The sequence below is a fragment of the Falco punctatus genome, assembly GCF_963210335.1.
Source record: "Falco punctatus genome assembly, chromosome: 7".
NCBI classification, from domain to species: domain Eukaryota; kingdom Metazoa; phylum Chordata; class Aves; order Falconiformes; family Falconidae; genus Falco; species Falco punctatus.
In genome coordinates this window covers 47,941,423-47,966,772 of record NC_137587.1, presented here as the reverse complement: position 1 = coordinate 47,966,772, position 25,350 = coordinate 47,941,423, and the positions used below count along the sequence as shown (strand labels likewise).

At 38.6% G+C, this 25,350-nt stretch overlaps 1 protein-coding gene across 3 annotated transcripts in view; it reads left to right on the top strand.

Annotated features, from left to right (window-relative positions):
• The window catches only part of TOGARAM1 (TOG array regulator of axonemal microtubules 1), a 45,075-nt gene extending 19,815 nt beyond the window's left edge, over window positions 1-25,260 (top strand). The window contains exons 6-22 of one of the 3 annotated variants that reach the window (XM_080397262.1): window positions 1,105-1,337; window positions 3,394-3,494; window positions 6,950-7,108; window positions 9,139-9,237; window positions 9,675-9,844; window positions 11,017-11,185; window positions 11,540-11,617; window positions 12,330-12,483; window positions 13,087-13,192; window positions 13,599-13,834; window positions 17,631-17,789; window positions 18,356-18,482; window positions 18,790-18,908; window positions 20,442-20,631; window positions 21,568-21,787; window positions 22,560-22,646; window positions 24,717-25,260. In XM_080397262.1, the coding sequence (XP_080253388.1) occupies window positions 1,105-1,337; window positions 3,394-3,494; window positions 6,950-7,108; window positions 9,139-9,237; window positions 9,675-9,844; window positions 11,017-11,185; window positions 11,540-11,617; window positions 12,330-12,483; window positions 13,087-13,192; window positions 13,599-13,834; window positions 17,631-17,789; window positions 18,356-18,482; window positions 18,790-18,908; window positions 20,442-20,631; window positions 21,568-21,787; window positions 22,560-22,646; window positions 24,717-24,970 (2,661 nt within the window). In that variant the 3' untranslated portion in view covers window positions 24,971-25,260. Of the gene's footprint in view, window positions 1-1,104; window positions 1,338-3,393; window positions 3,495-6,949; window positions 7,109-9,138; window positions 9,238-9,674; window positions 9,845-11,016; window positions 11,186-11,482; window positions 11,618-12,329; window positions 12,484-13,086; window positions 13,193-13,598; window positions 13,835-17,630; window positions 17,790-18,355; window positions 18,483-18,789; window positions 18,909-20,441; window positions 20,632-21,567; window positions 21,788-22,559; window positions 22,647-24,716 lie in introns of all 3 variants that reach the window. The other 2 variants (XM_080397261.1, XM_080397263.1) reach the window with 2 other exon arrangements.
• The last annotated feature ends 90 nt before the right edge of the window (window positions 25,261-25,350 follow it).

Genomic DNA, 25,350 nt, shown 5'->3' with positions numbered 1-25,350 from the left:
TAGCATCTCTGTGTGCTGTTCCATGAAGTACTGAAGCCAGTGTAGCTGCACATCCTGCATAGCTGTTTTTCAGTTGCATGGGTTGTCTGGTGAGACCCCCCTGCATACAGGAGCCTAGACGTATGCCAACCCTGGCCACTGTGCCCAGCGCATCCCAAAGGAATCTGTTGCTCGAGTCTCTCTGATTTTTGAGAAATACCAAATAGCTGCACCAGTCTGAGGCACAGAAAAATACTGCTGAGGCATGCTGGATAATTTCCAGGGAAGGTGGAACTGTGTCGGCAGTATCCCCATCAGTACAAATTGAAACCGTTGCAATGTTGATTATGTGGGTAGCATAGCTATGGATTTTGTGTCATCTTCTCCGCATGATCCCACGCAACATGTCCTTATTTCTGTCACAGTTCATGGCGACTGCTTGAATCTCAAATTCCTTTGTTCCCTGTGGATCTGAGAGCAGTTGCAGTAGGGCTTAATGGCTTTGCCTCACTGTCTTTATCTTCCATCCTCTAGTAACTACTGAAAGTAACTTGAGGTGGTAGTGGTAAATGGACAGAGGAAGAATGTTTTCTACACCAAATATACTTAGCAAAAAGAGGAGAGAATGTGCAGTAGCATGAAGCTTTATTCATTATAGATTTTCCTTCTTATTTGAGTAGGCGCTCTGCTTGCTAGGCACAGTTTTCAGGATTCACTTCTGCAAATTTAGCAGCTGGGCACAGTTCTGTTGTGAATAGCCTGAAGGTCCCAATGTGTGTACTAGCAGCCATCAAATGCTTCCTTTCATCTAATAAAAAAGAGAAGAGCAGCTCATGTATTTTTGTAGGAATCTATTCTTTTTGCAAAATGAAGCTAGGATACAGTATCGCTGTGAATTTGCATTTACTTGCAGGATAATTATTCTTGTGAAGTAAAACAATGAAAAGCATCATTATCATACTGCATAACCTACGTAAGTGGTCAGTCACATTGCCCAACAGGGACATGTGCACTGAACTCCTGTGAATTGAACTCAACACTCAGAAACATAATTTCTTTTGCTTAAAAAAGCTTTTTACCTGTGCAGTGAATAAAACCTGTCATTTTGTTTTCAATCCTGTTTAGATGCAGAATTCACTTAGATCTCTACGAAACAGCGCAGCTAAGAAAAGGGCAAAGCTAAGCAGCAACAGCAACATTTCAGAACTTGAAAGTCCTGATTCTGCTCTTAAACTTGATCTCTCTGCGGACTCCCCCTCCCATGATTCTTCCCCCAGCGCGGGCTCCTGCAGCGAAAGTGGAGTTTACAGCCAGGAGTCTGTCATTTCACCTGAGTCCATAGTCCTCCAGAGAAGAACGTGAGTGAAACTTGTGTGTTAACTCCGCCCTGCAATTCTTACACACAGTCTCTGCTGTTGTTAGTTAAATATCAAAGGGGATGAAATCTGTACTGTATTTTTTCTATAGAATTGCTTTGCTTAATAGCTTGATTTTTAAATGTGAATTATTTTCCTATCTAAAAATATAGTGCCCTGTACAACAGCTGCTTAACTATATTATTCTAGATTGTGCTTGCTTTTAATTTGAAAGAATTCCCTGGTGCAGCCATAGTAACACAGTGCCGTGAAGTACTGCCAGTGGTAGTAAATATTTTATTAAGACTTTAGCCTCCCATAGAAGTTATGTGAACCATAGCCTAAACAAATGAGTAAGAAGGCAAATGTGTTAAGAGGAAGGATAAGGTTTGCCAATTATAGCTTGGAAATGAAGAAGGAATGGCTTGGTTTTTTGCAATAAAAGGACATTGTAGATGTTTCTTATTATTGCAGATCATGAACTATTTCCATTTTATTACTGACAGACTATTGTCAAGTTAAAACGCTTCACAGAGCTGTTCTAGAAGGAAGTTGTGTGATAACACATGCTGCTGTGACTTTAAACAGCAACGTTCTAGTTGTTGATGAGCAGTATATTTTATTTTTTAATGAAATAACAAGGTTTTTGAGGATTTTTGCAAATTTTTCAGTACAGAATTTCCTTTTCTGCTGTCAGAGCCCATGAGAAAGCTGCTTGTAGCTCTGATCCAAAGATGGATCTTTTATTTTTGTGTGTACTCGATGCATCTTTATTATGACTGGCATACAGCTGTATTAACAGAATAGGAAGGAAGAGAGACAATAAGCAAAACAAAGGTTTTTCATACAGAGGGAGACTGGAGTGATTCAGAAACAGAAGGTTTTCACAGTTATGCAGTCTCAGAACTAATGAATACATACATATCTTCCCTGTATGCATTACTGCTGAATCACAGTTGTAAAAACAACACATTCAAATGCTAGAATACCTAAAAAGTCAAGACTATAAACTTCTGTGTGTTATGTTCTTCCAGGCAAGGTTTTGGCTAAGGACACATTCTATACAACATGCCGTTTCCATTATTCAGTGACACACAAGCTTGATGTTTTGCAGAATTCACAGATACAGGAATTCTGATCTAGCAAGGAAGAGAGGGGACATCTGGCAGTAAGACTGTATTTGTAGAAGTGACAAAATATATCCCAGCAGACACTGAAAGCTTTGGAAAGTTCATAAAATATCAGAGAGTTTAGTTCAGGTGCTTTGTGAGCATTGGAAATTGGTATTGTCTATTCACAAAATGTGTGTAGCTGGGCAACAAGAACACAGGCTTTTTGTGTCTGTTTACTTTTAGAAGGATTGGTTTATCTACTGATAAACTACCATGAGAAATGGGAGCTTGATACTGGTATTAGTGAAGTTTCTGAAGCATGTGCTGTCCTCAGGGTCTTAAAAGCAAGTCCCCTAGCTGTGCATATTTTGGTCCCAGCAGAAAGTGGAACAGCTGCTGTTTCGCTGTGGCTATGACGTAGCTAGGCACAGTATGTAACCATGCAGGGCTCTGGGTGCCTTCAGCTTTAATATTCAAATGCGTAATTTTAAAGATTTTCTTGTAGATAACAGCATTTTCCTGGTGAATGTTTGTCTGCTAGACACTAAGCTGGAAACAGCTCATTCCTGGAAGTGAAAGGTTAGTGTATTTGGTCACTTTCATTTGCCATTCTTTGCTGGATTGGAACCAGCATCATCAATCCCTAGGGCAAACAGTTCCTTCGCTTTTCCAATATATGTTAAATTTCATCTTAGTGGGAAGTTTACTTTTAAGGATTGTCTTTATGGTGTTCTTCATAATGGACCTGCACATCAAATAATTTCTACTGAATTTTCTTTTTCTACTCAGTGTGAACATTTGTGGAAGTATACTGGAAATGTTTGTCCACCAAGTACATTGGGGATGAGAAACTGAAATCTGTTGTCTTTGCTACAAAGTGTTATGTAGCTGGGCTTTCACTACTGTGTAGAATTGTACCTATAAAAAATCCTTTTCTATTTTCACAGGTCAGACACCTTTCCACTACTTGGCAGCAAATCACAGCCTGCAAGATTGTCTTCAGCAAGAAACAGAGACCCAAATGTGGCAGAACATAACTCCAGCACAGGTATTGCACTGTGCTTTTCAATATCTGCCTTGCTTCATTGATGTAACAAAACAGTCACTTGCTGTGTCTGTTCTTATTGTTCAATGAGCTCACATCCCTTCAGCATTTAAAAAAAGGTAATTGCTAGATGCTGTTTGGTCAAATTAAGAATATACTGTGATGCTGCAGGTGAGAAGGAACTCCAGGGTTCTGCCTTTCTATGTCAGGATAAAATGTGTGTAAATTCATTGGACACCAGCTGGGTAAGAGCAGGAAGGGTCACAATGTTGCAAACGGTTAATTTCCTAGTAGGAAATTGAATTTAAGTGAAGCTATTCTATTTATGCTTACAGTGAAGTACAGGTAACTGCAGATCTCTGTAATGGGCAGAAACCAATTCTTTATGATTATTTATGCTTAAACAATTTTGATTCAACTGGGTGGACGAAAGGAACCGAGGGAGTTGTGTCCACAAAGTTGTTTTCAGACCTCTCTTCCCAAAGACTGCTCTGTTGCACCCCATTGCAGCCTCAGCAGCTAAGTATTTTTTCCAAAAAGTTTACAAAACTTAGTTAAGATTGAAGGGCACCTTACAGGCCTGCATTTGCAAAGCCATTACATTCACAAACGAGTAGTTGCTACTGAGACTCACGACCTTTTTTTTGAGAAATTGAAGCTATTGATCCCCATTTCAGCTAAGGCTACTTTTCTCAGGATAAATTAGCAAAAAGGTTTTTCAAGTAACAGCATAAGCCAGAAAAGCAAATACTGCATGTACATGGTAATACATACTGTGGTTAATGATTTTCTATTCTTTATATGAAAAGACCTTCTGTGAGAAGTTGTCCTTCAGTGTTAAATAATGAGGAGTGCATTTATTTTGCTTATTGAGCCAGCTGATCAACCAGAATGCACAGCACTGGACCTCCTGCGGAGTGCTGACAGCCTACTACCGATAAGGCTGGTGTAAGACCTGTGCAGCTAATTGCTAAAGAAAAGTAATTTGCTCCTACTGCTGGCTGGACTCGACCCATCACACAATTCAAATCTCAAAAATCTCTGAATTTTCACACTGGAACTTGGAGAACTTGTAAAAATCAGTTTGATATTTAATGGGTCTTACCAGATGAGGTTTTTTTCTAGCACTGAATATAAATCCCCCTTGCTGTAACTTACCTCACTGCATTTTACTTTTATTTCAAAGGACAGAATGTCGTCTTCTTCCAAGCAGCTCCCTTTTTTTTTTTTTTTTTCCTAATTCTTCCCCCCTCTTTTGTTTTCTGTCCTTTAGACTAACTCCTGTTTTTTCTAGCCTTCCTTCATAGGTCAGACTCTATGGACTTTCTAACTGCTGTCATCTAGGCTGTTTGCAACAGATCTGTCTTTCTTGCAATGTAGTACCCCTGCAATACCCGTTGCACAGTTAGAGTTGAAAGGGTTGTTTTGTTGTAAAACATGCAAAATCAGTCCTGTCCTTCCTAAGTCCTGTTCTTCTTGGATCGTTGTTCTACTTTATCATGAGCTCCTTGAATTTAGATCCTGTCCTCAAGCACGTGTGTATGCTTCCCATTTGCCAACCTTTATTTGAATTCAGCGTGCTGCCTTGTTATCCTGCTGTTTGGGCAAACTGCTGGATAGTAGTGCATCCTGAACAGACTGTGGCAGAAACCTGCTTGATATATCCCTCCATTTGGAGAGTGAAGCTTTTGGTAACTACTCTGTGTATGAATGCCTGGGATGATACATGGCATCTCTCGCTTCTTTCCTGCCAGATCCTGCCAACAGTCTGTTGCTGTGTCATAAAAGGAGACCAGATTTCTCTGATCATGCTGTTTTCTGGTGGATGCTTCCAAATGCATTAATTTACCCTGATAGAGCCCCGGGAACTGAATTGCCCAGCATGTGGGTCAGTCGTTCCCTGGCTCCTTCTTCAGTTTTTTTTTTCTATTCTTTTTTTAAAGAGTTTTACACTTCTGCTCCTTTTTGTTCTGGAAATCTATTTGTCCCTTACCTATCATTAACTTGCTAATTCTTCTCAGATTGCTTCAGCTGTTTCTCTGAGATGAATTTTATCAGCTCCTCTTAGCTTTGTTATAATATAATGGCAGCTCTCAGACATTTCTTACTTCCCAAATTCTTTCTGTAAGAGGAATTTTGTGCAGCTTTTAATAGTCGACACCTTGAAAACCTCTCTGTGACCCATCTTTCCTCGGGATCCTGACAGTTTCAGAGGCCAGAGGGTGCTGTCATACTAAATACAGCAAGATCGGTCCTAAAGTGTGAAGTCTTAATGTTGATATATGAAACACTATAATGACTAGACTCTGTTGGGACAGTGCAGAAACTCATGGTTGAGGAGTTGTTGGACCTTCAGGGATCTGGCCGTGTAGTAATTTTCCAGAGCATCTCACGCCAGTCTGCAGTGTTCCTTGCTGGAAGAGCCGCACCTTCTCAAGCATCCCACAGCAAAACATGCCCTTCAGTTTTTGTCCCCTAGCAGAGCAAAAGAGTCAGCTCTGATCCAAGCTCTCAGCTGAAGAAGAGAAGACAAGAAACCTTTGTAAGGATTTCAGTACAGCTCTGGACCTCATGTGGATGTGGGGGGGGGTTGACAGTGACAGCCGCCAGCGCAGAGCTTCGAGGCAGACGGGCAGGCGGGTGTAGGAAAGGCAGCAGCACTGTCACGCCTGCGGCTGTGGGAAGCAGGGCCACCCCAGTAGCCCTCGCAGCACACTGGTCACCAGTGGTCAGCATTACCAGAGTTGGGTCACCCAGGTCGTGCCTGTCAATCTCTTCAATTAAACGGGAGGCTAGTTCAGTGGGATTTGTGGAATATGTAGTAAAACCACATATATAAAAGGACTTTTGTCTTCTTAGGTATTTGAATTTTAGGGGTATTTGAAAAAGCAGAAATGATGCTTTTAAGGATTCTTGAAGTAATTAGAGTTGGGGATTGTTGTGTTTTTTTTTTTTAAACCAAAACTAAAATGTATTGAGAATGGCATTGCACAATGCATTGCAGACATAAAAATGCTCCATTTCTGTTGTCTGTAACTGTAATGTAAAAATGTGTTTTATGACTTCTAGGCTATGTAAATCGAAAAATTTCATGTGTTTTAACTAGTATTTTACTATTTTCACTTAGTTGACATATGACTTAATTTGGCTTTTATTGCTGAATTACTTAGTATTCAGTTGTTCATATTTGAAAGATTTTAAACTAAAAAATAATTTTTCAAACTTTGAGTTAGACTTTCAAACTGGGAATATCTGTTGATGACACGCTTTGCATGTGAAAAATGAATAAAGCTTGAGCAGTTTTGTTGAAACACTCAGAGGCAAAAATGCTCATACTGTAGGCATAAAACTAGTATGAGTGCCTCTGAAAAAGTAACTATTGGAGAATCCTGTAGTACACAGGAAAAACTATTACTGATTTTATTTTAATATTTGATTTTTTCCTTTTGTATGGCTAGCATTTGATGATAAGGGGACTTCTAAGGTTAGCGTAGTTGGCCAACGTTTGAACTGTGGCAACGGATGTGGAGATTATGAGGACAAGAAGCAAGAAGTGTCACATGCTATTTTTCAAAGTCAAAATATGGAACACCAAAGAAACTTTATGTTTTCAAAAGGTTTGTGAGTTTGTTACATTGCAGTTCATCTGAGCTCTCATTTATGGCAAAAGCTGAGGCTATGTATAGCCTTCTGTAAAATAGGTTATATAGAAAATACATTTCAAAGTTTTTAGCATGGTTTCCTCTTTTCTAGTCTTTATACTTATGCTATACAAGTAGGGTTTTTTCCTGACATTAACTGAAGTTACACTGCCAATTAAATTACAATTAAAAGTCAAGCGACAGTACATGGCATGACAAAAGGACCAAATTGTTCATTATCTCAGTCTGAATGAATGAACAGCTTTAAAAGTTTGTGTTTAAATTACTCTGTTGTTCATTGGGAAAATTAAGGAACTTCAACCATTATATTTTACTCAGTTTTAACTGTGTCATTTTAATGTGTCCTAGGAGCTGCTGTTCCCTACATCAGAATTGTTGTGTGTGCAATACAGATATGTTTTGCAACTATAAGCTTGTTAGAACAGAGCAGCAACTTTTTTTTTTTTTTTTTTTTTACATCAAAAGTGAAATGTAGAAGTCAGCTTAAGGAGCTTGTGGTTTCACTGTCTCCTGTTCAGATCTCCCTCAGAGCTGGCAAAAATAGATCTCAAGTCATTATGTTTTAGTGACAAATAGAAAATTAAATAGATATTGAATAACGAATGTGAACTTTATGCCAATAAGATTTTTTGTTTTCTCCATCTCTTGGAGAGTTTTGTCTGTTCTCAAGGTTTTATCAATCTGGTGGAGTGCTATTTCATGTGAAACTTCTAAAGTTGAGCAATGGAAGTAAACTTTATAATCAGATTTGTAAATCCTTCTGTTTTTTGTTTTTAACACCTGCGTATCCTGCGATGCCTGTGAAATGAAGTTTCTGCTTTTTTTGGGCTAGAAACTGAGGTTAGGATAGAAGGTCCTGATCTGGGGTAGGTTCCAAAGAGGACCAGTATTTGATGCCCATTCAGTTATGGTCTAAGGGAGAATTAATTGCTCGTGAGTCCTCAAGATTATGTTCAAGAAACTCCCAAAAGACCAATTTCAACAGTTCTCAAATGTTAAAACTTGGAACATTCAGCAGCCAGTGACTGGGTTTGTGGAAGGACAAAGCAACACTTTGAGAAAAAACCTTTTAACTTGATCTTTCTTCTCATAATGTATAAAAAGGACAGCTCCAAAAGTAAAACTGTGGAACCGGGTCATTTGTAAAGTAAAGAGGCATCTGTCATACTCTTACCTGTGATTATTTTTGACAAACTGAAAACTGAGATGAGGGCAGAAAGCACAACAGAGCTGTCAAGAGCCCCAAATGACATGTTGGGATGCTGCAGTTTGCCTGGCAGAGGGCATTGTACAGCAGTCATCATTGCAGACAGAAGCTGTCAGCTTATTGGGGTGTTTCGCAGCAGGGACGGTTCACTGGTCCACTTGACTTCATTTATGGACTTTCTAGTAGGTGATCAGGCTTTGCGGCATCATCTTTTCTGTTCAGAAATTTCAGTTTATTCAGGTTAAATAGCAAAAGCAAATGGTCTCCTTATTTTATCGCAAACTAGCATTTTTATTTGCAACTAGTTTAGCCAATACAGAAGTGCAAAATACATGTCATCCACTTTGGTGAAGAAATTGAGGCACTGCTTTATATAGGAAACAGCATTATGTGCTGTTTGGGGTAAAAAAATATTTTAGCAAATTCTTGTTTGATTAAATTGTGCTGAATTATATACAAAACAGTGCTATACTTCCACTAAGTGAGTTTGAAACATCTGGTTGTTTTTTTCCAGTGGAATCAGTTGATTTAAAAATCCTCTTACAAACATTGGTTTTCTTTATGGTCTTTTGGCAAAAATTTTGTTTCCTATAATCTTTGCATGATTTTGAGGGTAATAATATTTAGTAAATCTTGTTAACTCCAGTAACTTGAAAATATACTGATTCATAAAGGTGATAAATTCAGATGTCAGCGTATGATGACATAGCAGAACAAAACAGCTACCTAAGTGTAAACTGCATGATTTACTTTGGGTGACTTTTTTTGTTTCTTTAAGGTCTTGCAGAGTCAGCGCCTGATTTCCCACAGATGAACAATCTAGATTTCATTTCACCAAGTGTCCTGTCTGAAGATGCAGTTGTGATTGTTCATAAAGGTATTAGAAAACCAAAATTATCTCCTATATGCCATCATGTTATTAAAATGAGGGACACTGCACCTTTAGGAGGGGGGGAAATAGATTCCATACATCATTTCAGATTGTGAACAATCTCCAGTTTAAATTGGAATAAAAAGAATTACACTTGGAAGTTTTGCAGTTACTGGATATGCAGTTCCATTCCAACAAAGAAGAGTGGCAGTTTTATGAATTATGAAGGTTAGGTTGTGGCTGAGCGCAGTGTGCACGCATGTACGTGCATCCATCCTACCTGGTAGAGTAAAGGAAGAGTACTTTTGGGTGGAAACTGGTGCTAGTGGTATAAAGCAATGTTTTTTCCTTCTTGAATTACTTTTCGTTTTCTTCAGTTTTTACTATGTTCTGCTGAATAAAATGGTTATTTTGGTGAGGGCACAGCATGATATGCCTTTCAGGTGTTTTTGGAACGCCTCCTTCTGCACGAGCGTACAGCCCGTCCCTAACATGTGTAGTGAATGGAGATGACCAAGCTGTCAGAGAGGAGGCTGTGCCATCGTCAGGGGTCTGTGGGAGAAGCATCCAGCAGCACAGTGCTTCTCATTTCTATGTTGAAAATGAAAAAAAGGTAAAAGTTTCAAAACTTTTTTATAGTCTCACTTTATGTTTTTATATGTGTGAATACAGCTTGATAACAATTTTTTAGCCTGTATGTTATGGTAAAAAAAGTTTTGATTATAATAGCCTAGAGCCTGCTTTTTCTTTTGGTTCCTCTTTGGATATTTTATAATGGCAAACTGCTGTGTCAGAATCTTCCCACCTAACTTGAAAGTCTCTGGGAGAAGGGCTGCAGGAGGGACTGGAGCTGGAAAATGTCCTTTTCTTGGACTCCCACAGCACATAAAAGGTGGAAGGAGGAATTTTCTGGGTTTGGTCATGTCTTGTTTTTTTGATGGACATATATTAATATAGTTCCATTCTTAAGTTTTTTAAAAAACACTGTCTGAATATCTGTCCCGTAATATGAGATCATAAAATGAGGAGTGGTGCTGCTTTGTTAAATACTATTTTCATCCGTTATAGTGTGGAGCAAGATTTATCTGAATGAAGTATGATACAAATTTTAAAAAATTTGAATTGAAAATGACAAGTCTTTCTGAAAGCATTTAAAATAACATTTTAAGATACTAAAACTTTTAAGTTAATTATTAATAGTGTCTTAATTTTCTGATTCCCACTGAAGAGATGAATGCTTGGAGGGATCAAATTCAAAGCAGTAAATGGAAGAATGTTTTAAATGTTACTAAGTTTTCATGAGGAACTGTGAGGAACTGTGTCTTAAATATATGAGAGAGTAGGGTCAGATCATGCTGTTAAGGACCACCGTTTAAAAAAAACCCTGTGCAAATAAATGTGAGTTAGCCCAGCCTGTTCATTTGTTAGTTAAAATCCTAGGAAACTACTCAACGCTGCCAAGGAATTGGTCTCGTAGACCTTAATTCTTTAACTATTCAGATGTTTTAGAGTAAATGATTATTTCTCTTAAATGTTTAAACCCGGAATGTTGCTTCTTTTTGCCAGTAGGACTGCTTACCATGCAGAAAGCCTACATTCAGCTCTTTTCAGGATTTGAGTTTAATATTTATACGAATAATTTCCTTTTGCTGTGTAGAATAATGGTAAAAATAGTAATTTTCCATGCTTCCCTTAGACAATATCAAGAAGTGGGTAATAAGTTACTGTGTAACTTCTGCATTATGTTACATTGCATATCATAATGGGTGCATTATTTTTTTGCAGATAAAAGTGACCATGTCAAAATCTGCCCAGGATAAGATGAGGTGGAAGAAAAAAGAAGAAAAAGAACACAATCATAAAGAACATCAGGAAAGCAAAGACTTCGAAAAAAAGGAAGAAAACCCTTGGGGAAGTATTAAACTGAATGAACCAGAGCAAATGACAACAGAAAGTGAGGATTAGTGTTTGTTTTAAATGAATGATATACTGTTAAATGCTGCTGAAATGGAAATTACAATTTTATAATTACCAAAAGTCATGACTGTTTAGTGTGACGTGAGGTATTACTATAATTAATTTGTTGTCAGTCTTATAATGCAGATATTGGAGAGTGAAGTGCTTATGGGAAATAATTGAAAGACTGTAGTTTAGAAAAATTTCATGAGACAAATTAGGACTGGAAATACTAGGTTTTTCCTTTTTTCTTATATGTTGCTTTGTAGCTTGGGCATTTTATTCTATTTTCTAGAGTTAAATCTCTGTGGGGATATATTAACATCATCAAGAAATGTGTCTTTGTCATTAGAAAATGTGGCCTTCAATCCTTCATTAAGAAGAACATGCAGTTTGAAGAAGACAAAATGTTCAACCTTGCTAGATTCTGGTAAGCTGTTACAGTAAACTAAAGACTGTTAAAATGTTTGGACATGTGGACTGGGACAGTTCCACAATCAGATTTAATGTGTTTTGTTTGTACAGTGGGCAGTCCTGAGGTGCTCTGGAAGATCAGAAGTTTGCGGGTGGTGGTGAAGGGGATTTGAATTCAGTATTGCTCCCTTGAAACATTTTTCACCTGTAATGTCTTAGGAAGATTTTGGAAACATGAAAGGGTTTTTTATTTGCTCAGATGTAATGTATTAATGGCACCTTGTCTCCCTTCTGTCTCCCCAAAAAACATTTCTGGGTACATTTTGTCACCGAGATGCCTTTAAAATGCACAGTAGAAATTTTTCAGAACAGAAGCTCATGCTGCTGATGGTCAAGGGTCTTCAGATTTTCACAAATGGCTCTTCAAGTTTTACTGTATTGTATCTTAACCACACTGTGGTTTAGCACATTGTGCATCTGCTTTTACATTAAACAACCCACTACATTTTGTTTGTGATTTTTTTATACTCGTGATTGTCTGCAAAAAAATTAATTGACATGAATGACATGCTGAATGATCGAGGATGTAACTGGAAAAGCTGTCTTTTTGAAAACCTGGTCCCTCAGGAGCAGCAGTCTATACCTCAGACTTTTTGTATTTCCTTCCTTTGAATGAATGCGTTTCTTCAGGTTATGCTAATTATTTCTTATGCTTTGTGGCTTTGCAGATGAAATTTCTCTTGGGGCACGAGGACGCTATAAAGACCAGACCCCATCGGTCACTCATAGCCCTGAAATAATGGACCCATCAGAACTGCAGCCCTTCTCAAAACCAGAACTGGCACTGACAGAAGCCTTGACGCTTTTAGCTGATGATGACTGGTAGGTGTAAACATCTACCTACAACCTGAATGTAATGTAGAAGGTGTTTATTTTGATAACTTACTTTAAAAAAACCCAGCAAAATGGACATAACTTCAAAAATAGTGAGGATTGCAAGTGATACATGGGAAAAAAGAAAAAAAGTCATTTTAGTCCAAATCTGCATTAAACTGTAACTGTTGTAAACTGAGGCTTAATAGCTAAGCCTTCAGAGATTTGTAGAGATGTCTGAGTTTAAGCCCTGTTTTGGAGAGGGCCTCCACCAATACCTTCTTGTCACTTTCTGTGGAAGATAAGGCTTCACTTTGCTCTGGCTGGTGACATGGGCTTACAGTGCTGCTGCCTTTGCAGACTGGGGAAGCAATCCTTTAATTGCCATTACTGGAGCTGTGGACAGAACTGTAGGAAGGAATTGAGAGACTGGTATGCTAAAACATTCCTGCTACCACATTAAAAGACTCACGTTGAAAGAATTTCCTAGATTATATGTCACTGCCTTATTTTACAATAATTTGTTTGCTATTTGGTTTGTTGGAATTCTGCATTTTAATGTTTTTATAAAAATTTGCAAATGTTTTGAATTTAAATATTTTTTGTACATAGGAAGAAGAAAATCAAAGGTCTGAACTCTGTTAGATGTTTGTCTGCCTACCATGCGACTATTCTTACTGCAAAGCTACATGAAACAAGTTTGGCTGTGGCTCAAGAGGTTAAATTTTACTATCAAAATATTTCAATGGCTTTATGTGTGTATATGTATTTTATAGCTCTCAGGTACACTGAAGTGAAATGGTATGTTCGTCTGTGGTTAGTTTTCCTCTGTTGGACAGTCTTGAAAGGATGAGTTTGTCATTTGGCAAAGCAGCTCACACTTCAGATTACCAACACTTGATCTGATTTGCTAAGAGACTAAAAAAATTTAGATTGTAACTTTATAATATTCTTCATGTGTGTGTGGTTTAATTCTCACATATTGTGAATCAAGTTAGAAATGTATTTCTTAGTTGCTTTTAATGTTACTTAAAAATTACAAAGGGAAACATTAAGTTTTACTTATTTTAACGTATATTTTATAAACATTATTCATTGTTTGTTTGGGTTTTTCCTGTGTGCAGGTCAAGAATTTACGCTCAGGTGTTTCTCGAGCTGCTGTGGTCTGTTTAGGGGATTTGTTCACCTACCTGAAAAAGAGCATGGATCAAGAACTAGATAATACAGTAAAAGTCCTTTTGCACAAAGCTGGTGAATCCAACACATTTATAAGGGAAGAGGTAGACAAAGCACTGAAGGCTATGGTTAATAATGTGACTCCAGCACGTGCACTTTGTTCTCTTATAAATGGAGGGCAAAGGTAATTCTTATAAAGACTTTATAAAGAAATAACTTGTTAATAGATTAAAATTATCAAATATAGTCTTTAAAAAAAAATCTAAGGCAGAAATGGGAAAATACAGTAAGTCAGCTCTGCGAAACTTCTACCCAGGGCAACGTTTGTTGGGATGAAACCAAATTGTCACCCCCCTGTTCCTTTCTGTACATTATGTAAAAGTCGGCTCTTAATTTTGGATCTTAGTATATTTTATGGTCATTTTGCAACACTTTGGTGGTTTTATTCACTGTTAGTATAGTATTTTTAGGAAGCTGCTACTTGGCTTTGCCTAGTAAAGCTCACATAGCATTCTCATTTTTCACTTGCTCTGCAGTCAAATGCCTGGCTTTTCTAGTTTTTAGAAATGCTTTTTATTTAGAAAGATGACTTTTAACTTACAATTCTCTGTCTTCAACTATCTTGATTCATTTCCTCTTCTTCTGCAGACTTAGCTGGTTAATAGTCTTTTGTCTGCATTTTAATTTACTTTGCAGTGGTGGTGGCCATTATTTTCTTGAGTACCTCAAACATACAAGCTCCATTTCTGGTTGCATGGTTTGATTCTGACCTCTGGCTTACCTCACTCTGTAGTAGAAGTTAAATTCCTTTCTTTCACTTTCCCTGTTAAGTATGTTGTTCTTTTATATCCTCATTCACTGTAATGGCAATACTTAATTAAGGCATTAGGCATTCCAGTATGTTAGAGACATATATACCTACTTATACTTAATCTCTTATCTACCTGTCATCACTTAATGACATTTAATAGGCTACACTTCTTGTAGCCTATCCCTTTCATTAAATATTTCAGACGCTACATTATAAATGAATCCTTAGGCTTTCTGCACAGCTACAAATTGTGAGAGTTAGTCTTGATTGAAAGTGTTTTCTTTGTTGTTTTGTTTCTGGGGAAGCTGGTTGTTGTGGAATACATTGATCCTGTCTCCTGAAAGCCAATGAGAACTGTACTGCAATTACCTGCACTTGAAACTGAAAGGCAAATATCAGCCTTGGGATTTAAATTATTGATGAATCATGCCCACACATAATTGTTCTTGTGAATTTAAGAGCAGCAGACAGTAACTGCACATCGCTTTACTTCAAAAGCCATGCTAAGCAGTCTGTTCATACACTCCCATCTTTTCTTTACAAACCCTTGGCCAAGCAATACTCATGTTCGTAACTGGCAATGTCTGAGCTCCGCATTTTCAGTGGCTGAGTCAAAACACACTGACCTATCCTTATGGGTTTTCTAGACCTATAAAGATTTGACCCCTCCAGTTTGTGAACTCAGGCACATTTTCAGATATCTAAAGCATCAAAATTATCTGAGCTGTGAGGCTGAATACAGCATTTGAAGCAGGGATTAGTTTCTTCACAGCTCAGAAGACTTCAGTCTAAGTGGTGTCTCAGTTGTGGAGTACAGTATGTTTTAAATGCATGACACATCAGTGGATGGCCTAAGTAGCACCGTGAGTTTCAGCTTTTCTAGTACTGGCTTCAGGAAGCTTTGGCCGTATTAGCAACAAAGCCTGTGCAGCACATACAGATCTGTGATCTCTAGAAGCTGCAACAGTGAATATGAGAATTATCTTTCAAAGTGGAAATCTGGCAAAAAATGGCATGTCTTCAGTTCAAAGTGGAAAGGTTCTGTTTGACACCACTGTGTAATTACACAGAATATGTATTTTCTAAATTTGTCTCCTACATTGAGTTGCTTATGTTCACCCCAACTTACATATTCAAGTTAACAGTTACGGTTTTGCCTGCGATTCATTAGACCTTTTAAAATCTACCTATTTTCTGCTCAACACATTTTAAGCCTACTGTGATCATAAGTATTAATGCTGGAAACCCTGAGGAGATATATGTAGTGATTCCTTATCTGCTACAAAGTTGGTTTTGACTTCACCAACAGGAATAAAAACATTTTGTTTGCTTTTGTGAGCTGCTGCTCTAAAGACACTGGACTATTGCTGTAAATTTGCCTCTGAACAGATGCTTGATCCAAGAACATGATTCCAGGACTAGATCTGAAAGTGATTGTATCTCAGAAGTTTTTAAATCATGTTTCTTATCTATATGAATTCTGTTTAATTCTAAGGTTTTATGTGCAGGCAAAAAGATTGCCAACGATTTTGCACCAGCAGTGGGCATTCATGGGGAGCAAGGGTTTATAGTAGGGCCTATAGTAATAAGACAAGGGCCACAGTGCTTTTAAACTGAAAGAGAGTAGATTTAGATCAGGTATTAGGAGGAAATTGTTCCCCATGAGGGCGGCGAGGCGCTGGCCCAGGCTGCCCAGAGCAGCTGTGGGTGCCCCATCCCTGGCAGTGCCCAAGGCCAGGCTGGATGGGGCTGGGAGCAGCCTGGGCTGGGGGGGTGTCCCATGGCAGGGGGGGTGGAACGAGATGGTCTTTAAGGGCCCTTCCAATCCAAACCTTTCCATGATTCTTATTTGCTTCCATGGAGTGAGGCCTTTAAGCCTCATAGTTTGTGTTTCCCCATTGGTACGTGCTGCAGGAGTTGGTCTGTTACTGTCACCCTTCTCCCAAGCTCCCAAGACCTGTGGCTGCCGTACAGACCTAACTGCAGGCGCTGAGCACCAGCCAAAGCTTGTCTTAAAATAGGTGCCTCAGCAGCAGCTGAGTCCTGCATGGGAGCTGCCATGCCACAGGATAAGATGTTGCAGCCTGGACTGTATTGAGCTGCCACGTTTTGCAATTCGGATAGACTCGGTTAGTTGTCTTTGTGCAATTAAAGCTGCTTTGTGCAGTATAATCCAGTGGCAGCTTTACTTCCAGTGAGGCCATGGTAATCTATCCAACCAGAGAAAACTAAAATCTTGGTGAAATGGCAACAGTCATTCAGAAAGAACACCTTGAGGATGTCTGTGTCAAACTGCAAAGCTGATGTGGTTTACCAAGTCAATTCTTAGCACTCTCCTCGAAACCTGTTTTTCCCTGTGAACGATGAGCCATACAAATGTGTCATTTACTGTGCAGGGAAACTGTCCTCAAAGTAGGATTTTTTCATCCAAAGACAAAAATGAATTTGGAAAAGTTTGAATTTGCAGAATTGTGTACTCTGAAAACACATGGGACCGGCAGGTACAGCAGAATTTCTATACAAGTTTAGTTTGCTGCACAAGTTTGAAAATGGATTCCAGTTTTTCTCTCATTTTCATCAGCACAGGTGTTTAATAGCCCCCATTTTGTAGAAAATAGACTTCTGCAGGATTTTTAGAAGTCAATAGAATACTGCTTTATTTAATACTAAATTTATATAAAATACACAGGATGTGTTTCTGAGCATAGTGACTTGTTTTTCATATAATTGATGGAAAGAACAACCAGAAAGTGTGCTTTCTAAAACATTCTACAACTATTTTAAGGAAAACTAGAAATTAAATTCTAAAAGGAAGAAAACTATTAGTTTTATTAATCCAAAAGGTACAGTTAGAGGTTGAAACTGACTTTGAACAAAGAGGATATATTTTTTCTTTTTTCATTTGCATTCTTGTAGTTTCGGATTTTAAGTGTATGAAATTAAATCTAATCAAATGGATTATCCTTTTAAATAAAGTAAATAAAATAAAAGACTTTGCTCCACAAGGTCTTCTCTTGTACAGCCAGAATACGTATCTGCATATCAGCAGCATACTAGTTGTAGATATGCTAAAGATGAGAAAACTTGTGTACCGTATGTGGTAGAGCACATAAATACTGCTGTTTACCTCCTGTGATGAGTTTTTATTAAGCAGCTGTGTTTTCTTTAGCCACCTGCATTCAGCGGTGAGAAGATGCACAGCCCAGCACCTGTCAGACATTGTAGAACACGTGGGACCAGAGCGGATTCTGTCTGGAACCAAAGCTGTTGCTGATCGGATTTTCCCTGCAATAGCCAGATTTGCACAGGATAGTTCACAACAAACCAGGTTAGTAAGGTTCATAGTTACGAGAAGCACATTCCAGGTGGCTGAAAGCTCTGCCTAGCTCGGTGTGTGTTCCTCTGCAGTGACAGAGGATAGAATCATTTTGGCTGGAAAAGACCCTTAAGATCATCAAGCCCAACTGTTAACCTAGCACTGCCAAGACTGTTCAGATAGCATCTGTGGCAGGAATTACCTGCATGCCTGCTGCAGCTGTGCTCACCCTGGCTGCAGGAAGAAGAGGGGCTCAGGGGACATACCGTGCTGGGCACAGATGGGATACAGGCCATGGAGGGAATGCTGGCACTGGGATCCACGGCATCTAACTGACAAGGCTGGGTCATCCTATTTAAAGATGGCTGAAATGGAAGATTGTTCTCATTGATTTGCTTGATTGTTGATTAAATCATGATTCTTGAGCATAGTTTCTTTGTGAGAGGATGAAAAGTGTGTCTGGTTACACATATAGATAGCAGTCTTCCTGAGCTTTTTTATTTTGGATTTACACACCTATAATTATCAGTAGCAAATCCATGTTTATGGATGTATATGTCATGGTCTGTTTCCTGCAGGTATTACGGTCGAAAGATGCTCTTCAGTATGATGAGTCATCCTGAATTTGATAAAATGCTTGAAAAGTATGTGCCAGCCAAGGATTTGCCTTACATTAAGGAATCTGTTAGCTATCTATGTGAAAAGGTATGTGGCAAAGCTCATGTTTAACAGCCGAGAAATGTAAACGTGTACTAGTGGGTGGGAGGTGTAGACAGTGAACCTACAGGGAACGGGGGAGTGCATTCAAAGCAAGACAAGCAACCAAGTGACTACAGCATGGCAAGGTACTGCTTGTAAGCAGCCCTGGGCATGCCTTTACTCCTTGCAGATGCACTGAATGAAATGTACTTTGCTCCTGTGCTTTGCATGACTATCAGACTTGCTTGTACAGGGTCTCCAGCAGTGCAGAACTGTACCAGACATGTTAATTAATGGTTACAACTTTGTGCAGGGTTTGGGGGAGATGCCATTAGATACACCGTCAGCAAAAGGAAGACATTCCCATACCAGTAGTGTTGGACATCTGAGGTCATCATCTACTTCCAGAGATGCTCTGAACATCACTGACAGGTAATGATCCTCAGTGTTTTACACTGTTAGTAACTTGACCGTTAGGATAATAGTCTCACTATTATCTTCACTACAGAAGAAGAGAGTACAGAAACATTCACAAAAGGGTTATGAAAATTAAACATACCTGAAGGAAAAGGAAAAAGTTGACATGTCCCAGGTAAACTCCTTTAAATAGGGTAATCAGTAACATTAAAATGGCTTTGTGAATTTTTAATCTTAATTTGTCTGTTGACTGTCTGGGAAAACACACACACAGCACACAAAAGACTTTTTAAAATTCATGGTAGATCCATATCACCATCACTTTAAGATACTGCTGTTCGGACTCTGTAGAAAAAACTTGCCTAGTGGTAGCCACAGTACCGGTTACCTATTTGTGCACTTACCTGTGGAGTAACCATTTAGTTAGCTCCTAACTGGGGATGCTGAAGGTTTTAAATGATACTCTGTTCATTTTTAGTTTTCTGGTTTGTCTTCTGATAGGTCTTCTATTGAAGTGAAAAAAGAAACCCTTTCCAAAATTTAAACCAAACCAAAAAGCTGCATCCAAGAATACAGAGTTCCTAGGGGCAGTGACTGCCTCCAGGTTGAAGAAAGTGTGTCTGTTCAGGAATAGGATTTCTTTAACACACTCTCTACTATTCAAAATAATAACTAATTCCACATTTGATGGTATATTTTGCTTTGGCATGTGAAACTATATGTCCGCATCCTTAGAAGAGGTGCTATTTACTGCATTATGCCAAAGACTCTCTTATCTTTGATTCAGATACTTTTGGTAGCCTGTAATACACTAGCAGGACAGGAGAGTTTGATGCCGCCTTTTGTTCTCGCAGAGCTGATAGGTTTGAGTTTGAAAATGCAAGAAAGATGCTTATTCCATTCTCCATCAAAGACTTCTGTTCACGAATCAGGCATGAGCTGGTGACTCTGTCTGGACTGGTCTGTAAATGCAGGGTACTTATGTGGACAGAGGAGTGATTCCACAGATTTTATAATTCTTTCCATGATTGTGTAATGACACTAGATACTACAGAAAATTTGTTTCAAAATATTCTATGAAGAGTTGTTGAATTACCACCTCAGCACAGCGTGTGGCTTAGATGCCACCTTGATTGGGATCAGTGTTTAAAGCACTTGAAGAATAAAGAATTAAACTACAGTACCTTTTTTTTTGACCTGTTGGTGTGAAGGGAGTTCACAACTGTTTCTGGTCACAAACTCAGCCACTTTCATCCAGAAACATGAAACAGCACAGGGCTTCTGCCTAGCCGAGGCTTACCTCTTGTGTGATGGGTATAGATGCATTTAGAGTGGAATGTTATTGAGACTTTAGGAACAACAATTATTGTAAGGTGGTTTTTTATTTTTTTTTTAATAATAGCACCATGTTTAAAGTGAAAGTCCTTCATCAGAAAATTTTATGTTTGCTTCTCATATTTGCACTATATGGAAAGAGGATGCCTGAAATTAAAGACTCCTGTTTCAACTTGCGTATGGATTGACTGAATAACTTTTCCTTTCCAATAGAGAGACTACAGAAGCCTGTGAAGTCTCAAGAAAACCAGCTCCTCGTAATTCACTAGAAAGCGAAGAATATGCTAAAAACATTATAAGTTTATTGAATGCAAAAGATTTCCGTGATCGAGTAAATGGCATTAAGCAGCTCTTATCAGATACAGAGAACAATCAAGGCTTTGTTGTTGCAAACATTGTGAAGGTAACTGTATGCAAATATTTTATATTAAAGGTCTTTAAAGTTGTGTCACAAAGTTTTCTGATAAAAATCACAGCTCCCTCTTTCAACAAGAATGTATGATTAACAGGAAAACATTGAGGAATAGGTGAGGTAAGCTCAAGGGGGAGATATGTAAGCTACAAAGTTAGTAAAGGAAGTAAATAGGAGGAAGAAGCTGGAAGCTTTCACTTAGAGCACTCTGAACTATTTCTGGAATACTCTGTGCAGATTTTCTTGCCACTGTGCTGAGTAAGTATCAAAATATTGAAACAGGTTACAAAAAGAGCAGCAAGGATTAATAAAGATCTGAAGAACTGTCTTTGAAACACAGCTGTGAGTTCTGCCTGCTTTGTTTGTCTAGAAGCTGAGGAAAGGTCTTTATTATAATCAAGCTTGAGTTAAGTATCCTTTCTAATAGGAAAGGAGGTTCTTTAGGAGAAAAGTACTACAATGGGGTCCAACAGCTGTAAACTAAAAATAGGTACAATGAAAGGAAAACCAAGATCGTCTTCTAACAGTGCAGTGTCTTTACTGTGAAACTACAAAATGCTTTTGTGGAACTTCACAATGTCTTAACTGTAAATGTTTTTGAAATCTTTAGAACATTCTTTTTGCTAAATAGAGCTGTGTCTTCCTAAAAATACTTGCAGAAAATATTAGTCATACTGAAAGTTACAGATGGCTAATTTACCTCCATTACATTGCATAGGAATGATTCAAATTCAGATAAGGTGAGATAAAAGTATGAAAGTATCAAATGTTGCTTTACTTGCTAAAAAAGTATTTCAGGTATTTACATACCAGAGCCATCTTTTGCTGAGATGGACAACTAAAGTGTAACAATAAAGCAGGAAATGTAATATCTGGCTCAAACATTAATTGTTAATTCCAGTGAATGCTGTTTGGATACTTTTTCAGATCTTTGATGCCTTCAAGTATCGCTTACATGACTCAAACAGTAAGGTAAATCAGGTTGCTTTGGAGACGATGCACAAGATGATTCCACTGCTGAAAGACAGTTTATCACCTGTGATCAACATGTTAATTCCTGCGATAGTAGACAACAACCTGAACTCCAAAAATCCAGGGATTTATGCAGCTGCCACAAACGTTATTCAGGCTCTCTGTCAACACTTAGGTAAGTAATTTACTCTTAATTTTCAAGAGTTTTAATTGTATTAATGAAATTCTAAATGTAGAGAGTTACTCTTTCCAATAGTTTCCATCTGATCATTACATTTTGTAATGAATTATTTGTTTTATTCTCACAGTTTTTAAACCATACAAGTCACCTTAGTGTTTTGCCAGTCTGATACAGAAATACAGATAGCTGGACTTGTAAGTGCATAGGTGGTTTTGTTATTTTTCTATAGCACGTTCTTCTTGCTGTCAGGGTGACCAAGTGCTGTCTCAGGTTGCCCAGGGCAGCTGTGGAGTCTCCATCCTCGAAGATACTCAGAAGCCATCTGGACACAGTCCTGGCCAGCTGGCTGCAGTGGCCCTGCTTGAGCAGGGGGTTGGGCCAGATGATCTCCAGAGGTCTCTTCCCACCTCAACCATTCTGTGTGATTGTGTTTCATTATCCAGAAGCTTGTCACACTGCCAAATCTCTTAAAACAGGTCAAAGAAATAGATTCTTGCTGATTTGTGTATGCCACAACTATTTTCCTTGGCTTTGTAGCAGAATCTTGGTGTTTTCCGCAAATTAATATACTATGTTCTACCACATTCTAGGAGTCAGGGCTTGTTAAGGGTATATTTTTCTGCTTTTATGTCCTTAAATATATCACTGTGTTTTCTGAAGTTTAAGTAAGTAAGGTTCTTATTTACATTCTTCCATATTGTATTTATTACCAGACTGTTTAATTTTCTGTTTAAGAATTTTAACGTGTTTTGTTCTTTGCATTTAGACAACTATTTGCTCCTCCAGCCATTCTGCACAAAAGCCCAGTTTCTGAACGGAAAAGCAAAACAAGACATGACAGAAAAGCTTGCTGGTAAAGTGGTGTTTTACTATGCTTGTTTGTTTGCTTGTGTACCATCCTAATTAGGCAAATCCACTGTAGGATGGTGGTGGCTATATATCTTCCCTTCTGTCACAGTAGATTGTGGGCGTTAACGATGCAGCAGTTGTCAAATTTCACCTCCTTCCAATGCAAATTTAAGCCACTGCTGATAAACCAAAAGATTATTATTATATAGTAAGATGGAAGATGGATAAATACCTGGGAGATGTATAAATACCTTAAGCTTATAGTAACTTTAATATGGAATTGGAGAGAATTAGCTGAGTTTTGTTTTCTAATGAGTTTCACTCTATCTGTAACCGAGTGGAATGTACTATATTGAGGCTTGGCCCCCATATGCCTACTTCTGCCCAGCCAGCACGTATCTGTTTGTGTGTAGAGCCAGAGGTGCAGGGCTGACCGAGGAGCTGAAGCTTGCATGCCTCCCTTGCTTCAAGCCATATATTCCCTCTCACAGTACTCATTCCTCATACTCTTGCCAGGAAGAAATGAAAGGAATGAGTGACTCTTTTTTTTCTGAGATTTCCCAGAACAGAAAATATTCTGTTCTGTAAGGCTGGCTCCTGCAAACTCGTGATTTTTACTTGTGTACCTTTTTGCTTTTCGCAGTTGGTCTTGTTCTCATTTTAAGGCTCTTGGTAACACATACTGGCATTCAGTCAAAGGAGACAAGCTGGCAAGCTGAGCTGCAGTCCACAAAGACAGCAGACTTCATAATGGTCATCTTCCTAAACTGGTGTCAAAAGCAGAAAGACCCATTTGCTTAAAAATTGAAGGCAAATTTTACTTAGATTTTATATAATTTTTTTAATAATGGGGATTATTACTAGCAGTGCTGAATTTTCTTTTGATGTTTTAAGTGAACAAGGCATGTCTTTATGGGCAATATGCTTGACCCACGCATGTTATTTGACTTACTTTCAGAGCAGCTGGGTGTGTAGTAGCTATGAAATTCAACTAAACATAATGGACAGTCTGTTCTTGAAACATTCCTAGATTTATGCTGTCTGAATGTGTTAGTCACCAACCTTTAAAGAATTCATCTCTTGCTGGCATTTTTGGGAGTAGTTTGTATATCAGAAGAGTCTGTTTTAGCAAAAAGGCAAAAATTTGGAAAAGAAACACTTAATTCATGATGTAATTATCCAAGTAGGGGAAATGTTTCATCTTATATATATTTATAGTATAAGGCTACTTTGGTCCTGAAACTCAAATACTTACTGCCTGGTTTTGAGGTAGAGGGGAAATCGTGAAGTATTAGATGTTACACAGTGCACTGTGAGAAATAAAGGTCCTTATGATAATCCAAACTAAAAAAATCTTAATTTCTTTTACTTGTTTTAATTTAATGGAAGATTGTAATTATCAGCAGTGTAAACTCCTGAGAGAGGATGAAAGGGGAATTTTTTGATTAGAGTGCTGATGCTATTCCAACAACAAGCTCATGTGTATAGCAAGCATTCCTTCATTAGTTGCCCTGAGAAGATGATTTAACATTAAGTGCTTTTAAACACCCCTCAAAGCAGGGTATTACTTCTGAACTGTATTTTTAAAATTAGAATAGGCCTGTAATCAGAATTGTACTGAAGTTGCTGTGCTGAAGTTAACAAGAAAGGTGGCCTTGAGCTATTCCTGAATCCTGAGACCAAGTAATTATGTTGTGCCAACAGGCCGTGGCTGTAACAAGATACAGCTGCTGGGAAAGCAGGTGCAGGGCCAAGAAAGATAGGGACCGGTATGGGAAAATAGTAACAAACTACAAGGCTGAAGCACAGCAACACAATTAGCTACATGGATAGAATGCTTATTTTAGTCATGATAATTAGGGGTGTGAGAACCGCGCGTGTTTAGAGACTACTAACCAATTATATTTCTGCTTTACGGATGTGCATGTGTATCGGTTCTATATAAGTAGCATTAGAAACTAATAAAGTTGAGCAAGATGCATAACTCATATTGAGCGTCTTCTTGACTCTGGCAAACCCTTCTTCCAACAAAAAACAGTCTTCAACACTGCTCAATCTATTACGTTTCTTGCAGATCTTGTTACGGAGTTATACCCACGGAAGCCTTGTGCTGTGGAGCAAAAAGTTCTCGTTGTCCTTTGGCACCTCCTGGGAAATATGACGAACAGTGGCTCTTTGCCTGGAGCAGGAGGAAATATCCGAACAGCCACAGCGAAATTATCAAAAGCACTTTTTGCACAGATGGGTCAAAGCCTGTTAACTCACGCTGCATCTCAGCCACCGCACATCAAGAAGAGTTTAGAAGAATTTTTGGAAATAGCAACCTAATATAACTGTCTCTTGTGTGTGCGTGAAAAATCACTCAACCATCTGGCCTGGGCAGAGGGACAGCTGTTTACATGGAGGCAGGCAGGCCCGTCCCCATGCTGCTGGCTGGCAGTGACAGCGTTCCTAGCGTGGATAAGCTGCTGCGGGGACAACCGGCCGTGGGGACAGCCCGCCGAAGGAGGGCCAGGCGCTCCTGCTCGCCTGCGCTTGTCTTTAGAAGTTAACAGCACAGCACCCAATTTGTAGTAACGGACGTCACGTTGTAATGAATAAAATATACTTACCATATAGTCATGTTTTGACTTGTCTTAGCATCTAAGCTATACGTTGATAAGTGGAGGAAAACCCTGGAGATAATTATACAGGGGGTTGTGTGGTAT